Source organism: Ammodytes marinus (assembly GCF_949987685.1).
Source record: "Ammodytes marinus genome assembly, chromosome: 24".
NCBI classification, from domain to species: Eukaryota; Metazoa; Chordata; class Actinopteri; order Uranoscopiformes; family Ammodytidae; genus Ammodytes; species Ammodytes marinus.
In genome coordinates this window covers 9011927-9030261 of record NC_137228.1, presented here as the reverse complement: position 1 = coordinate 9030261, position 18335 = coordinate 9011927, and the positions used below count along the sequence as shown (strand labels likewise).

The 18335-nt window shown below is 41.6% G+C and overlaps 1 protein-coding gene across 1 annotated transcript; it reads left to right on the top strand.

The window, feature by feature from the left end:
* The first annotated feature begins 5614 nt into the window (after nucleotides 1-5614).
* On the top strand, nucleotides 5615-18293 carry jam2a (junctional adhesion molecule 2a). Its single transcript, XM_080052607.1, is given in 12 exon segments — nucleotides 5615-5804; nucleotides 5807-5841; nucleotides 5844-5910; nucleotides 11204-11269; nucleotides 11434-11544; nucleotides 12011-12160; nucleotides 12545-12732; nucleotides 13066-13168; nucleotides 13688-13795; nucleotides 13942-13954; nucleotides 17074-17107; nucleotides 17329-18293. Coding segments are annotated over 12 exon segments (978 nt in total). The 5' UTR covers nucleotides 5615-5740; the 3' UTR covers nucleotides 17368-18293.
* The last annotated feature ends 42 nt before the right edge of the window (nucleotides 18294-18335 follow it).

The window sequence follows — 18335 nt, the reverse complement described above, 5'->3', positions numbered from 1 at the left end:
TTCATGAAACCTTCCGGCTTTAACAACTGGTCCCCTAATAACGTCATAATATACATGGACATTAGACACTTGGAAACTTCCCCCGATGCCAGTAGGACACACATGGAGAGATGAAGACAATGGGACATTTTGTGACCGAATACAACAGTGGAAACTAAGGGAAAAAATGTTTTTTTTATGCTTTTATCGAGTTGTTTTTCACCTTTTTTTTTAGGTCAAACCTCTTTTAAAACATATTGATTAATTCACTGGGATATCAATATGTGTGAGGTCCATCCAGGAATAAATGTCCATAAATTAACTTAGAAAATACGGGAAAGAGATGCTGCAAAACATGCCTGAAACCATCATGTCTTTAAGGTTTTCATCAGTATCAAAGTAACCGCTTATTCAGTAAAATTTTCAGAGGTTCCCTGCAGCTTTTCATTGAAGAAACGGGATCGTCAGCAACAAATGATGTCAGAGTTGGACAGTCAAAGAAGTTCATCTATATGGGGAACACTTTACCATCTTAAGCTATTCTTGGTCTCATTTCTGCCAATGACTTTGTTGCCAGACTTACACATAGTCCCAAACCGTATAAAATGAATGTGTCACAATCTAAATTAAAACAACAGATGAACAGCATGTTCAAAGCTGTGAATCTTTCTGGTTACTTTTGAAGTGAGTTTACTAGGTATCAAGTCACATGACTGCAATGAGTGTGAGTCCATCTTCCAGGACATTTTAGGAATACAATTATATATATACAGCCTAATCCTATTATAAAACATACATCTCAAAACAACATGAAAATATTAATGTAGAACGCTGTTTTATTTGATCTTAGTGTGGCATAGACCCTACAACCATGGAAGAAACTTCGCTCGGCTTGACGAACTGAACTGGAGGTCAGAGGTCAGAGTCTGAACGAACACAAACACACAGACAACGGTGAAGCTCGCGTTGCTGCTTTGGCTGTTTTGTGGTCGAATAAAAAAAACGCTCCAGCGTCAAACTGGAGCCGATGATGCGACGAGAAGATGAGAGATTATTGAGAGAAGAGACGTGGCGTTTGACGCTGTTTTTGACGGTGTTTTTCTGCTGTTATTGTCTGAGGAAATCACCTGTGGATGAGCTGTTAGAGGAAGCGACGAGCAACAACAACTACACTCAACGGTCACGCTTATTTTCTTCAATATGGTTTGTTAAATTAATTACTCCTTTCTCTGTCGTTGCCTCACATTAAAATCTGCTTAAATCCTGTAACGTTGCTCTTGTTTAACAGGATGATCTCATGTTAACGGGCGGGGATTAGGACCCATTGACATCATCAGTCCACTCGTGATGTCCATAGATAGTAAATAATAGGTGATGTCACGATCTCTGATTCATCGATCGTTTCTACATCGGCTCATGCACCTGTATCCTCTGTAAGTTGTCTCTCTTATAAGGACATTAATAGTAAATGAAGGCGCGCACGCTGTTCCATCCGTGCGTAAAGTACGCATGTTGGAGGGGTCCCAGTGTGCGCCAAATGCCGAAAAAAGTCAGTCGGAGCTAAGTCACATCCACTTCTTTCCAATAACGTATTTTACCAGTGTGGGAACCGGTGGGAACAACACAGCCTGGTACCGCCCGCCTACCTACTTCCGCTCAATGAAGTACGATGGTCTGGTAGGACCAGGCTAGGGATGACTGAGGTTGCGTTCCGAATCGCATACTCTTTCTTTTTTCTATTCTACATACTACATCTGACGATAAAAAGAATCTAGTTAGGATGCAGTAGGCATACTATTGGGACATACTTTACTCTCTTATTTCATCATAACATTGCGCCTTGATCTTGCCTCTTGCTTTTATATCCGTCGCATCCCCGTTTGTTTTCATAACATGGACCTATAGGCTTCGTCGATGTTACGTCACTTCACGTGCGCACTGGATTGTGGGTCAGAATCGCCCAAATAGGATGCACTTTTCAACACTAACAATCTTGGCCGCATGAAGTAGACCATCCGGGTATTCTAACCATCCTAAATCTGGCCACAAGAATCGGGACATCCTAAATCTTTTTTCTACATACTATATAGTAGAAAGTATGCGATTCGGAACGCAACCTGAATATTGATTAATAATGGCTGATTGATTGAATTATTCCACCACTGTATCCTGCAGCAACATGGTTGGAAAAAAGTGGAGTGTGTGTTTTTATTCTTGAGACAATTCATAGGACAAGTTTTTTCATACAAGCTTATTTGTGTTAAAACAGTCTCCAACTTATCTATTTTGTATTTTTTACTAAAACAAAATGTACCATATAAATATGTAATTTGAGGCCCAGATGCTTCAGCAGTTCATGTAATTAAGATTATAAAAATAAAATAAAATAGAAATGTTTGTCAAATGTTCATGCTGGGAAAATAACTTAAAATATATTTTTAAGAAAATCAGCCAACCCAAAACATGAGCGTTCTATAATGGTTATTTTGGAGACTTCATCTGAAAAATGAACAACATATAATGGAAAGATAATTCATCGATGCAAATATCCACTTTTTATTCCATCCACAAGGCTGCTTTGTGCACCGTGGTTCATCTCAAACTTGTGCTGACTTTCTTGACTTTGTGTTGGATGCTACAGATGCTGCAGGTGGACCGGTTTACACTAGCCTGGCACCGCTAGGCTAGGTTAACACACCATCTGTTGGAAACATGGAAGAGTGTTCAGGTTCGTCCACATCCTGAGGATCTTTGTAATTTTATTAATCGACATTAATATTATTATTATTTCATTATGTTATGAAATGTGTTATTGTTGTATGATCTGTACTTTAACTGCATTTTAACACTTTTCTTGGTCACACACTTGTAGATATTGGGCCTCAATGGACGCCATCTTGGAAGAAGAAGTGAGAGAAGATGTTCTCTGAGGTGGGATGTTTCTCTCATATTATCAGCTGCTCTGTTTCATGTTGAAGAATTCAGTTCAATGTTGAATATTGAAGCAGAGAGATAAATGTTTTAATGCTAAAGTAATGGAAGCAGACTGTGTAGTAACGGCTCCCAGTGGAAACTGTTGTGTCTCTTCTTGTAAAACAAGCTTCTTTGTAAGTGAGTGAGTCAATACAGGTTTGATCTTTAAGTTTGATTTTTACATTTAAAGGCCCATGTGTGTGGAGCAGCAGCCTTGGTTCTGTTCCCGTCTAACAGTGTTAATGGATGAGGAGGGGGTCCAGTTCAACGCCAGCTACAGGTGAGTATGATTGTAGATTCTTACTTATTTCTTCTAATGATAGGAAGCTTGACACATTGTCAGTTATCTGTTGATGAGTTAGTATGTGATGCTAACTGTTACCTCATTGAGATCAGTTACTTTGTAACCATAGTGATTGATCTTAACGAGCTGGCAGTTAGCATCACACGCTAACTCACAATAGATAATTGACAATGTGTCAAGTCTCCTATCAGTGGTGTGGATACTAGGAACGTTGAAAATATTTTTTATGCTCTTTTTTTTTGCAATTAAAAAACGTTTTGCATAACCCCCTTCTCTCAGGGCTGTGGAAGTTGGAGAGAGCCCATGCTCCATCTCAACTTGCACGTGTGCTGCCCAATGCCGGGGAGTGACGGGTATCGAACCATCCCGCTGTGCCACCAGCACTGAACACTTGTTGCTCTTCTCTGACAGCTTTTCACTGTGCTGAAGATGTCTGACTGTAAAGTCAAAACCCAGGATTTAACCTGTGACCTCAGGATCACGTGACAAATGACATAACCTCTACACCACCAAGCCAGCTTCAGAGACTTGTCGTCACTCAATCTTTACTAACAACTGTGAACTTAGCATATGTTTAGATATTAAAGTATGTAGGTACAAGTATTATGCTAACTGTGGCCTGATTAAGATGAGTGACTTTGTAACAGCATTGTTTACTGTGTGTATTTAAATGAAGGAACTAAGAATTGTCTTTCACTAGGGACTTGAACTCTTGCTCCAGATGTCAGAGTGTCAGTGACTTATCTGACTGAGCTGTTCCTGATCATGGTCATGAGCATGAAGCTGTAGCTCTTGTTCACACTGCTCAGGAGAAAAAATGGAAAGTGTCTGCTCAAAGTGGGATTTGAACCACTAAAGTGTCACTAGCTTTGATCCTTCAACCTTAAATTGTCTTATAGCAGCATTTCAACTTGCTGAGCTACACCTGAATCCTGACATCAAGTGTTTAGTTGTTGTATTTATTGTTGACATTACTGAGGAGTAAAGTTAGTAAATGTAAGGTGAGATGAGATTTTTACATTGTTAATTTTTCAGATGAAGCCTCTAAACATAACCATTACAGAACACTAATTTTTTGGTTTGGCTGTTTTTCTTTCAAATTTATTTTAAGTTGTTTTCCTAGCAAGAAAATTTGACAAATATTTCGATTTCTTTAAAAATCTGAACTAACAACACACACTACGTCTTTCCAACTATGTCGCTGCCAGATACAGTGGTGGTATAATTCAATCAGCCATTAACCAGTCGATATTCAGTCATGAAATGTGTTGTCCCCACACTGGTAGAATATGTTATTGGAAAGAAGTGGATGTGACTTAGCTCCGATTGATTATGTTCGTTTTTTCTTTGATTTTTTTGGCATTTGGCGCACACTCGGACCTCTCCAATATGCGTCATTTACGCACGGCTGGCACAGCGTGCGCGTCTTAATTTACCCATAATGTCCTTATGAGTGAGACTACTTACAGAGGATACAGGTAAATGAGCCGAGGTAGAAACGATCCTGACATCGCTGAGTGGGCTGATGACGTCACTGGGTCCTACTGCCCGCCTGTTAACATGAGATCATCCTGTTAAACGAGACCAACGTTACAGCCTGATTTGATAAACGTTATATTACATGCAGTTAAAATAAAGATCCTCCAACGAGGAGGATCTTTACACATGTAGGCTATCCTTTATATGTATAGCCAGCATTAACACTGGAAAGTGGAGACTTGCATAATGACATTTTATTTTATTTTAGGCATATATAATATGTTAGTGTTTTTTTCCTACTGTATACAAAGATGAGAAAAATACTAGAAGAGAGACCATAGTTAATGAATCCACAACCTTGCAAAATGTCCTCTGCTGTTACAAAGTGATATATTTATGTGTTTTTTCTCTATGCTTTATGACTTCATGCACATCCATGCTTTTCAATTATTCTCTCCCTCTTTTATTAATAAATTAAATTTTTTATGTTTTCCTTTATTTTCTAAATATACTATACATCACTTTGAATTGCCTTATAATATAATAAACTTGCCTTGTATATTTTCCTATCGATCAATGTGTAGTATAGGACGTGGTGATGCCCATTGACTCCCGCTATGTGGCCATTTGGTAGTGCAGTGCGCGTCTTGGACACGGAGCTGCGCTCTTGGTGCTCCGCCGCACAGCTCGCTCACACACACACACACTCACTCCTCCCTGCCTCCTCCTCTTTCCATCACCATCACTATCTCAACCTCAATCAGCGCGCGACAAGAGGAGGGGAGAGCACGTTCGTTCGTACACTTACAATTGGTTGCAACCAAGGCACGTTTACTGCGAGACTCCACTCCACTATAGCGTCTATCTGAAGCCCCGATCGATTCCCATATATTTCGCTCGCCTTCATCAGCAGCAGTCTCCGCGTGTACTGTACGGTGCCTGGCCGGTCCGCTCCTCCTTGCGCCCCCCTTACGGAGAACAGTGCACTCCCGCCCTGGAAGCTGGATGAATCATTGGAGAGTTGTGAACAAGTGCGAGCAGCAGACAGCCGAGGCTCGGGATCTCGCCTCCTCGCTCCGTCCCGGGAAGACGAGACTCAGCAGCGCGGCCAGAGAGGTGGACGATCATGGAGGGGACGTCCCTGTATCTTCCCATTGTGATTTTACTCATGCAATGTAAGTGGCCCAAAGGGAACTATTCCAACTCTCATTCAGTAGAACTATAACTGTTTTTTCTCTACTTTGAAAACTGAGTAAAGTGGTGAATGGGCAGCTATAATGTAACCTAGTCTATTTTATAGGTCTACTATTCTCTCAACTTTTCTAAATGAATTGTTCTTACTAGAACTTGCCCTGGATGTCCTGCAAACATTATTCCTGCCTTTCATTTATTGCTCTAGTAGTCTAGACTTAAAGTGACATTCTTTTAGTGGATTAGTATCTATTTTTTCTGGGAAGTGTTTTTTCTTAAGGGACTGTTCTGTTGTGTTCTGTCTTATAGTTGCTTCTCAAACGAAACGATACTAATGGGAACATTTTTTTTCTTTTGCATTGGATGTTTTTTGTGGAGAAATTTAGAGTGAGAAGACTTAAAATAAAATGTATTTAAAAAAAAAAAAAATCTTATTTTTGTTGTTGCACAGTAGCTCAGTTTAGTTAAAGCCCCTCTGTGAGAGTGGGTTGAAGGTGACGATGCACCCAGGTTGTGTTCCTAATCTAACAACTTGGCCCCTAAAGTTGTGCTTGGCCGGTTGCCATGTGAAGGGTGTGGGCAGCATGGGCGGTAGCGGCCGGGTGTTGGGCACTGCTTTTTGGCATTGGAGGTGACGGGATCCTTGCATGAGCTCAGTGGTTGTTGGATTACCACCAGAAACTTCAAACTGTTTTTCTTCGTGAAGAGGTGTTTTCATATTTGGGGGATGTTCCCGGGAGGTCTAGCAGGTTGGGAACAAAACAGGAAAAAAAAAATTCAATTGGAAATTTGAAAGTGAGATAAACCTTGTTGTTCTAAAAGTAAATTTTCCATGATGATACCAGGGGCGAATGTTTAAGATCACAGCTGTACAGGTAGACTTTTAACATACATTTTCTAAAAGTTTTTTTTTACTGAAAATTGAATTGCATATTCAATTTCATTTTTACCTTGCTCTCTCACCTCAATCTGTCCGTTTTTTTCAGGGGGGTGGGGGGTTCTCCTGCATCAAAGTTCCTCAGCTGACAGTAGATGATTTCTAACTAGAGTTCAAAAAACAAAAATATTGCTGTTAACAATTGGAAATTGTTAGTATTAGGCCATACCATCACACATGAATGAAATCCAATTTCTAAAATGCCAAATCATACGTACAACAGTGTGCAGAAACATAATATTAACATTTCGTCCAATCATTGTTTTTGGGATGCATTTTCAGTAAAGGGGCTCAGGATGATCCTGCATGGAGAGACTTGCGCGACATGCAAGTGAAATTTGAGATGGATGTGATGAGACAGTGAGAGTGAGTGAGTGACACACATTTAACTGTGTGTTGTCCACATTTTTGCCACCTGTCAGGTCACGAGTTCAGGGGTGTGTGTGTGTGTGTGTCCACACTTACTGTGGACAACTTGACAGAAATCACTCATCGTCTGGCCCACGGATAGATGCCAACAGTTCAACATGAGCAACAGTAAATCTGCCTTAACTCTTTATGAACGCCTGGGGAGTGTATTCTTTAAAAAAGAAAGGAAAAAAAATTAAGAGGAAATGTTTTGGGAGGGTCCCTGGCAAAAGACCTAACATCCCCCCAACACACACATCTCAACATAACACACATATACACACACACACACACCGTGTCTGACAGAGACAGCTGTTACTCCCAGGGTTACAGTCACAGAGAGGCTTTGTTCAACAGGAGCACACACTTACACACAAACACACCCCATACACACACACGTCCTCCTCACCCCGTTTAGCTCTTCACCCCCACGGCTTTGAAACGTGTGCTTTTATCTATATCACACACAGTCGAGCCAGCCAGACAGGACATGTCCTCACGAGTCCATATCCTATCTCCCTTTCCCTCTTTCATTTGTTCTCTTGTTAATTTAAATAAGTGCCTCGATTATTAGCCGGCCGTGCTTTTGACCTCGACACGGCGCTGGCAAACACCCACCCACCCCACCAGTGTCTGTAACACTCTGTACGGACCACGTAATGAGAGGAAAGACAGCGTGCCAAGGAGCGAGCGTGCCATCCTTTCTATTTTTCGCTCGGGAAAAAAAGGGGGTGACCGTCCCTTTAAAAAAAAGTTTGGTTGATGCACTAGGTCTGTGTGTGTGTGTGTGTGTGTGTGTGTGTGTGTGTGTGTGTGTGTTGTCTTGATGTTCCTGTTCTTCAGACAGGCGCAAAGCAGAAGCATTTTAATTACTACAGTGGACATATCTGATGCCATATTGGAACCAGCTTCAAATATCCATCTGCTTTAAAAGCACACTAAATACCATTATTCTAGGTCTAATTTCCCCACACCCATTATGCTTGTTATACTCCTTGGTGTAGTACATTTTAAAATCCGATAAAGCTAATTCTATAGGACCACTTGCTGGCTCCGGTGGAGTCTTGGACCATATTTGTCCCCTCAAAGTGCAGAAGTTGAGCCCCAATAAGCCCACACTCAAACTGGCTAGAAGGCCGGCCCCTTCACCCATGTTTTAATGATAGTCCAAGTATGTCTGAAATGCTGTTTTAACTGTACTTAATATTAAGACCAAAACCTTTTGCATTACAGACACCTCTCCAAATTTGGCAGCCACATAGCGTAGTATTGGCCAGATCAGGCTCATGGTTGGTCCTCACAGCCCGACAGCTGCAAACTGCCCGACCCAGCTGGCCATACTTTGATGCTATGGTTAAAACAACTCTCCGTTAGCAAATCTGTAATGGATCTTTTGATGCAAACCCCCCTGAGGTAGTTAAGCTTTAGGTTTAGAAAAGCTCTCCTCATTTTGCTAGGCTGCTTGAAAAGGCCTCTATGGGCTCCGTAGGGTGTTGTTGGTAGACTTTGAAGTTGCTGTTTCTTCTCTTTTTTTTCAACATTAATACTGTATACCCATATTAATACTGAAAAAAACTTGAAAAACGGCATGATGTGTCTCACAAAGTAAGAAACCTGAAGCCTGACGACAACACATGGCACTAAGGGAAATATTAATTTACAGCGTGAAAACATTTTCTAGTAGAAGCCCAAATTTAAATTTTGAGCTCAGGATGTGACTTTTAAAAGCTCTTATTTGGCGATGTTTTACATTGAAATACTACCCACCAACACCAGAAATGATCTGAGCGGGGCCATGTGTTCATGTGTTGCTCGTCTATTGCGGTTAATTGGAGCCATTGGAGTTGACAGTGCTCATGGTGGCGGTAGTAAGGCTCCACGGCTAGTCACGACACCGACACAGGGCCTTGGTGCAGAGCCTCTTCGCCCCCGTGATGTGATGTGTGCGTGCGTCAGTCAATGGAGAGGGGTAGATGTGCGGGCGTGTTGTCAAACCCTGCTACATCTCTGTCCTTCTCAGAGAGGAGGAGGACACCCTTCAAGGTGGTGGCAGCAGGCCTGGCTTGGGTTCTCAGTCTCTCACACTATACTGTATGTGACATGAGCGTTCCCTAGTCCATTCACGGTCCCTAACTGTCTGAGAGCATCTCCGTGGCTTTCAGTCCCCACTCTTTTATTTTATTCATGCTCGTGTGCAGGTCTGTGGTTCCCCCTGCTCCTTCACCAACTCACTCTCCTTCTCCACTCCACTTCATTTGTATTCTATTCTTAGGGGCTGCTCATCTCATCCCTTTGACGTCCCCTTTTCTCTTTTTAATCTCATTGTAACTCCCTCCCCTGTATACATCCTTCTGAGAGACAACGCTCCTCTGATGGGTGGGGGTGTGTGTCCAGGTTTTAGCCAGAGCCGAGGCTAAAATTATAATCTTGTTACACTGCCGCAAGAAGTCAACACATGGCAGAGTCTGCAGGGAGAGCGTGCAGCTTTAATTCACTTAGCGCAAAGTTTGGAACCACAGGAAGCCACCCGCTAAACCCAGCCAACTTGAGAGAGAGCTTTTAAAAAACATCCCTGTTTATGCTACGTTTGGCACATGACATTGTTTGTGTATAAGGCTGTTGTGTTATTTAAAAGCTCATGTAAAAATAGCCGTGGCAATTAAGAGTGAGAGAGATTTTATATAGAAAAACGTGCATGCTCTCTTTCGTATGAGCCAACCAACATGTCCACCTTCCTGTTGTATATTCCGCACATCCTGTCCTTTGTCCGAGCCTCGCTCCACCCTTTCAACATCCATAGTCATCCAGTAACAATGAGACAGCCTAGAGGAATTTACTTGACAAACAGGAAACTGGACCAAGCATACATACATCATTTAAAGGCTTTTTTTTAAAGTTCAGAATTGATTTTAATCTGTGTGCATGTCTGGGGACCATTTTACAGGAAACAATGACAGGAAAAGTCTAAATGTGTGTGTGAGAGAGGGTGTGTTTTGTGGGTTGAAGTTAAGAGTTAAGAGTTGAAGCCTTTTTTTGCTTTCAAACATGCATGAAGGTGACATCTTTCATCCTAGCCAAGTTAAAATGTGTCTAGTTTTTTTTAACGTCCTCAATGTTCAAAGTGGGTACCCTGAGGCCCATCCAACATCAATTATGTAATCTCAAAACTGCTAAAGCCTCCAGTTTGACAATTTTCCCCCCCGCTTTTTTTTCTCATGCTTTTGGGAGATGTGATACGTGCTTGTTATGTGCCAATAGAGTGTGTAACTGTCCTTGCTTGTGTGTTAACGTATCTAGCCCCATCATCTCTGATAACCTTCACCCGCAATCTAACTGTTAACAACAGGATGACCAGACAATAATCTAAAACCCTGTAAACCAATCAGCGCACAGGAAAAGAAAAGGCAGCTTCCCTTCCTCTTCCTGTTTGCCTGGCCTAGTGACACATAAGGACAAGCACAAAACAAACAACTGAAAGTGTACCATCCCTCCCTTTCTGGCTAATAGGGCCTATGTCCCTCCCCAACCCCCCAAACACACACTAGGTTAATCTGGACAAGACGCCAGTGAGACGCCTAATAACCTTCTCGTAACCTGGGCTTAAATGAACATACGGTCCGCAGCTTGCTCCTTAACCTTCGCCGGATTATAGTGGGAGGAGGGAGTAATCCTTTTTCAGAAAGACTCAGACAGTAGAGAGAGAGAGAAAGAGAGAGAGAGAGAGACAGAGAGAGAGAGAGAGAGAGAGACCAAAGACGTCCATTAAGCATTCCCCTCTTGTAAATTGGCGGGCTAAAGTGGAGAGCACTTCACCCGATTCACCTTGCCCCCCTAATGGATGACGAGCGATATTGCGTTTCTGAAACTGCTCCAACCCCACCTATCTTTCTCTTTCTCTCTCTTTTTTCAATCTCTCCATTCCCCTCATACAGGTTCCCCCTCTGTTACCGTCACCGTGACAACCACCAGGCACAAGGTGGATGTGCGTGAGTTCTCAGGTGAGGCGGAAAAAAGAAAAAAAGAATTTGCTGGCAGCCCTCATCTTCACCCCTTCAAGAGATGCTGCCTGCACCATCACATCATTTCTGACAGAATAAATCCAATACAAACTAAGTATAGATTTTTTTTTTTAAATGACACAGATTTCTGCTTCTATTTTTAGACGCGGTGCTGTCCTGCATGTTCAAGACAGAGAGGGACTCAAACCCACGCATTGAGTGGAAGAAGAAGGGCAAAGATGTTTCCTTTGTGTACTTTGATGGGCAGTTCAAAGGTAAGAGACCTGTTGTTTCTTTAGCCTTAGAATGACAATCAGGGCAGCGTTAGTGGAAGGCAGCCCCTGATTGGTTCATGTAGTCATCAATCTAGCCTGCAGTCAGAACGGGCCCTCCCTACTTTGGGTCCAATAGTAGATACCAGCCCCTGATTGGTTCATTTATAGTCGTCAATCTAGCCTCTAGTCAGATCGTGTCCCACCCCTGGAGAGAAAATATTGTGAAGCTCACACTAGATCAAGATGGTCTAACATTCCAGGCTAACATTTTCAGTGGTGTCAAGGCATAAACTCTTAACCTGTCTCTCTTAAAACACTTTTCAAGGACTCATTGGAAGGACAGCGAAACTGCGTAGGGGTGCATATCTGAATGTACTGCCTCATCATTAGGTTTGCTGTAATGTAAATTATAGATTAAGACAGTTCATCTTACCAGTCTTGCTTGCGTTCTGTCCTTTTCTCTTAGGTTCTTTTGAGGGCCGTGCGTACATAGACGGAGCCACAGTGACACTGCAGAGGGTGACCCAGGAGGATGCTGGGGAATACCGCTGTGAGATCAGTGCTCCTCTGGACCCTGTCAGCCTGGGAGAGACCAACATCACACTCAAAGTCCTGGGTACAGAATGAATATGAATCAATCAATCACTTTTTATCTTGGATCCCCCCCACTGGATAATTCGTAAAAAACTATTAAAGCAATGATCAGTGCTGACGCTAGACAGAAATAGATACAAAAGTGTACACATATAAGATTAACAATACAAACAGTAAATACAAACATAAAATACTTGCATACCAGAATCATTTTAGGTAAAAGCATAGAATAAATAAATTAGGAACATACTTCAGTCTTCCAACTTAATAATAATAATAAGGGTATACAACTTGGAGTGAGAGCAAGAACGAGAGGATAGGAGAAAGTGGTACAACAGCTACGAAGTTTAGGAGACGCCATGGTTTTTCTTCATGTTTTTATTCTTACAATGTCCCTTCCCCCTAGTACCTCCACACACCCCGTCTTGTGAGATCCCCAGTGGGGCGGTGACGGGCTCTGTGGTGCAGATGCGCTGTAGGGACCAACACAGCATCCCACCCGCCACATACTCCTGGTTCAAGGACAACAAGCCCCTAGTCCAGCCTCGCCAGGGCAACACCACCTATATAATTAACACACACACGGGAATACTGGTGAGTCTGTGTGTGTGCGTGTTTGTGTGTGTGCGTGCGTGCGTGTGTGTGTATGTGCAGATAAGGGAAACAGGGAAAGATTTGTATTGGGAAATAGTTGACATTGTCTCCTGGCAGTATCGTGGGGAGGAAATTCATCTGTCAAAAAGAAGCGCTCCTTGGTTTGATAGCAGGTTGCGGTTTTCTGGGTCTTGTTCAAGGACGCTCCAAGAAAAATGGATTAGTTTAAAAGCCCTGATCTTTTTAACAAACAGTTTAAGATGTCATAATAGAAGATTTATTTTTCTTCTCTCTCTCTCTCTCTCTCTCTCTCTCTCTCTCTCTTTTCTGCAGGAATTTAAAGCTGTCGCCAAAGAGGACACCGGTCGATACAGCTGCCAGGCTTCCAATGATGTGGGCGATGCAAAGAAGTGTGAGGGCAAGCACATGACAATAGGTGCGTGTACGTGTGTGTGCGTGTGTGTGCGTGCGCGCACGTGTGTGAGTGTGTGTGTGTGTCCTGCCTCTTCCGCCCACACCTTTCAGCCCTGGAGAAAATCAGGGATGCAGTGAAGTGGAAAGGTCCTCTTAAAGTTATTCCAACCTGCATCTATAATGTGATATACCTTTACAAAACCAAACTTAATATATTTGAAGGACTATACTGTGCCCATATTGGGGGCAAATGACACAGTCTGAAGTTACGCTGTAATGTTTGTAAAAGGTCTTTCGGCTTGCCAATAAATTATATAATGTACTCTTGGTTAATGGTGCTTAATAAATGATAGGAAATATGTATTGGGGGAGTATAGGAAAAGGTATTAAAATTGCTGACTTCCTGTTCGGTAGACTTTATGGTTAGAGGCGGTCAGGCGTTCATATATTTCCACATCTTTTGTGACTCACTGCATCTATATAAGGGAATTGGAAGATGTTTTTTTTTCTCCACTAATTTTAAATGTTCATATACTTGCAGAGGACGTTAATGTTTCGGCGGTGGTGGCTGCGGTGGTGGTGGTCTGCCTGGTCGTGGTTGTGTGCGGATGCGGGGGCTACCTCTTACATCGCAACGGATTCTTCAGCCGTAAGTTTGCCTCTTGATTACTGTTATTTGCTAAGTTTTTTCAAAGACAGTCACTCAATTAAATAAAGGAGATATTTAGTTTTTTTTAAATTACACTCTTTTTTTTTCTCTCTTCCATGGGCCGTCTTGACTCATCCAATCGGCAGGCCACAGAGGAAGGTAAGAGCTCTGTGATTGCATTAACATTGATGGTGGACAAATGCAGGCTTATTTAATATACTGACGTTTAGGGGGAGTGAGTGGGGGTGGCTGCGTGGGTTGTTGTTGCACTTAGACTGCGTATCTGTGTGCTGAGTCAGGACTGTATAGAGGGACAGCTGTGGCAGTGTGTGTATCTACGTGTGTGTGTGTGTGTGTGTATCTACGTGTGTGTGTGTGTGTGTGTGTGTGTGTGTGTGTGGTTTGGGCCACAGCAGCGCCTGTGTTTCTACTCACCCCCAGTGATTGGCGTCAACAGATGTAAAAACCATGGGAAAAGGTTTCTTTTCTTTTCTTTTTTTTCTCCAATTGGATTGCCACTTCCAGGCATCTGTTGAAATCATGTCAAAATGGAGCTTCGACGGATGATCTAAAAATAGGGACGATGAAAAGGAGGAGAAATAATCATTGCCAGGCCTGCATAATTATGGAATAATTAACCCAATGCTAATCAGTATGGATGGACATATTGGCAGTAGAAAGACTTAAACCTGATTGGATGGGTAATTTAAAAGGATTAATATTATTTAGATATTGAAGTAAAGAATGAGAGTGGCAGGACACAGGGCTGTTAGTGCAGTGCTCACTCACAATAACAGGCCCTGTCCCTCAAACACACTCCAGAGATGGGCGTAAGGATGTTTTGATGCTTGACTGGCCAGGCAGTGACATAAATGACTGGCCTCACTCGCGTGACTTATTATTTGATTACTGGCTTGTTACCGCGCAGGCCTCCTTGAAGCTGATGCGAAAGCTCCTTTGTCTAAGGTTAGAGTCGGATGCTTATTCCACTGAGCTAACCGGAGATGTCAGTGTCAACTCCCCTATTTAGAATGGGCACAAAGACTCAAAGACAAATGCGACACGATATCTGATGATGAACCAATAGTAAGCACCAGTTACTAGAGTAGGAATGCAGGTCGGCCTTAAAGAGAAAAATTATCAAGGAGGCCTGGTTAGATAGATAAATATTATATGATGTTAAACCAGGGTCCACTTTTAATTGGTATATTTACAGAATGTTGTCACAGATTTAAGATCCTAAGAACTAAAACAAGACTTCACTTGCTTAAAGTGTCCATGAACAATACACATAAACGTTCATATACTCTGATAGTTACTTTACATCTATGGAGCTCCTTGGTTTGTGTTTCCTATTCACAAGTGAACAAAATTGTGTAGCCTAGTAGGAAACAGCTATCAATTTTTTTTATAAGAAAATAAGTGTTAAACCATGGTAAATACCAGTTACTGAATGTTTGCGTTAAATTGTCTTGCTCAATGACACTTCCACAACTGTAATAAAAAAATAAAAATAAAGGAAAAAATAATAGCAGAATAGAGTCACATAGGATTAAGTCACTGTATATTGGGGTTTTGGATTGCTGCATGTGATTAGCTCGCCACTTGACCTGCTCCACCCAGCATTCCTTTGAGCTCTGCTGCATCATGATTGGCTGCATGTGTGTCCAGCATTACAGAAAATATATGAAGTATTAAATCTTTCATAAACCTTTGCTTGAAAATAGTTTTGTACCGGCTGGACATACCCTAGGATTACAGGGACAAAGCTATATTTTCAAAATAAAGCTTTAAAGGTTTTAGTAATCCTAGATCTGTAACTTGCACATTTGATTTGTGTTTTTGACATGGTGTATTCAGGTCATTGCTTGCAGGTTTATTTTATTTTTTGGAGTGTTGCATATTTAGATGTGGCCTGTTATCATGCCTTCAAACCTAATTTCACAAGCTACTGGACGCTAGTGGAGCTGGGAGCTGTTTGTGAAATCAAGCTTGAAGGCATTGGGTCTTCACCTTTCAAATGTGTGAAGGACAGTTTACACACAGTTGTCCAAATATTCACACTCTAAAAAATAAAAAAGTATGCTAAGAATAAGACAATCTTTCATAACAGATATTGAGGAGCACAAATCAAATTGACAAGTTTACAGAACTTGGATGACGGCCAATGCATTACGCTGCATTTTTCAAGCACGACTTTATGAATGATTTAATATTCCATACTAATAACCCACCCACCCCTACTCCATAAAAGCATGGTGTGCAGTGCCAGTCCGAATATGACCCCCTCCCCCTCCCCCTTGTTGACCCATTTTAAAGTCAACACACTGACCCCTACAGGTCCTTTTGGATCTCCCAGTTTCATGGTGCAGCCCACATCAGCAGCCAAACCCTGCACAGAACTGAGGACACGTGAGTGTGACCCTTAAGGCCTACAGTCAGATATGAAAGCAATTAACAGACCTTATATAGTTTCAATCTATATGCAGCTGAATACCTAATTGGGACATTTTGTGTAGTGAGAAAATTCCAAAACCACATCATTTCTGATAAATGGTATCCAACTGAAAATATCTTAATGCTCAAACTATGAGTTTGATATACAGTATGTTACATCTGTGTTATGGAGATGCGTAACTTAGGTAAAAATTACCAACAAAAAATCTGCTCAAGTAAAACCTCAAAGTCTTTTTCATGTCTCTTTTGTGTAATCCCAAGTGTTCCCAAATGTTAAGCTATTTCATAACTAGATTTTCAATTGTGCTTCCATTGCCAGTGTGGCAAAGGACCAATAACTGTAATTAGAATAACAATAGTGTGAATGCTGGAAGCTCCAGCTTTCACACTAATAACAGTGTGTTGGTTATACCTAGCTAAAAATCAGACAACACAGCAGAACCCAGCCCCAACAAAATTAAACATTATAACCTTTATGAAAGCCAGATATATTGCAGGGTGGTTGGATTAGACTGTATTCAATTTAGCTGGGGGGCAATTGTGTCTGTAATAGGGGACTATTTATCTACATATGAACACCGTTGCCTTTAAACATTCGTCTCTCCAGCTTGATATAAATCCTGTTCAGTGGCATAGAGTTCAGTCAGGAAGACTTCGCTTTTTGGCCTGTTGGGATGGGAGGTTGGGCCATGTATGATGTGCATTATTTATGCAGGGAACGATATGAGTCAGAATACAGCTGTCCGCCTGCAGTGTCTTCTCTTCTCTTCGTGACTGTGTCAAACTGTCCTATGTGCTAACCACGTCTCTCTGTCTTTCAGGTCCAATGTCAACTATGTACCACCGCCCCAAGAAGTAAGTATTTTTTTTTAGTTGTCTTAGTCCCATACCCTCCCTGCATATGTTGTGGTTACATGAGCAAAGCGCTGACTTAAGCCATTGAAACTTGATCTTACCAAAAAAATGTCGACGCGTTTGATTGAGAGAGGGCCATAGTGCTGAGATGAGTGCAAGATAATCAATTAAATGCGGAAGTGCTAATGCAACGTTTTTTTTCTTTCCTGTGTCCTTCACAGCCCCAGGACTTTAAACACACCCAGTCATTCATGCTCTGAGAAAGCTGGCCTTCCTTGTGAGAAATACACATCATCAACCGAGTCGTGATAAGGTGCCAACACTGGATTCCTTTTTCGATTTTTTTTTTTACTCTGTGGACTCTGAACGAGCTATTGATCTTCCAATACGTGCTTATTTCAATCTTCTTCTTCTTCCCCTTATACCACTTCCTTTTGGATGAGTTCTGACAAGCAAATTTTGCAATGCTTTAAAAAAAATTATTCTGCTTTGTACTGTGTGTTGGTCGCCTGTGCCATTTTCTCTCTTCTTATGGGATTAAGTACAAGTTTCAAAGCATTCTGCTCCCCCCTGGCGGCCAGATTTTGAACTTCCCAATTGCTACTTTCTGAATGATACAGGGACTAGTGCCGCGCTATAGGCTATACAGTACAACAGGCTATTTATCTCCTCTACAGGCCAATCGTTTCAACTACCTTTTCTTTTACCAAAGAGTGACCGTTTATTTGCTGATTAGTTGTCCTTAAAAGATACAGGGAAAGAGCATTGTGTTACTACTACTACTACTTAAACATAAATGCAGTTTACCTCAGCATCTACCACATGCCAATGTTTTTGTCTTATGTAACCAGGGCAACAGTGCCACACAAGACCCTCATAACCTTAGTAAACAACATTTAACCAGACCAAGACAACACAGGAAGCTAAACCCCAGCCAGTTATATTGAGACCAACCCCCATTCCATCCTAATGTGCCTGCATGGTCTTTTTATATATATCAATATATATACCTTGTGCCTTTTTAATTTGTCTGTCATATTTATCTATGGATCACAGTTTTTTGTAAAGAACTTGCCTTACTTTTTTCTCTGTCTTTATATTTTTGTGCCACTGTTTATCGAAATGGGAGTGTCTGTTTTTAGACAGTGTGTGAATGGATTGTTCAGAGTTTTATTTGAATGTTGTATCGGTAATAAAAAAAAAGGTTTTTCTATTTCAAGACCACACT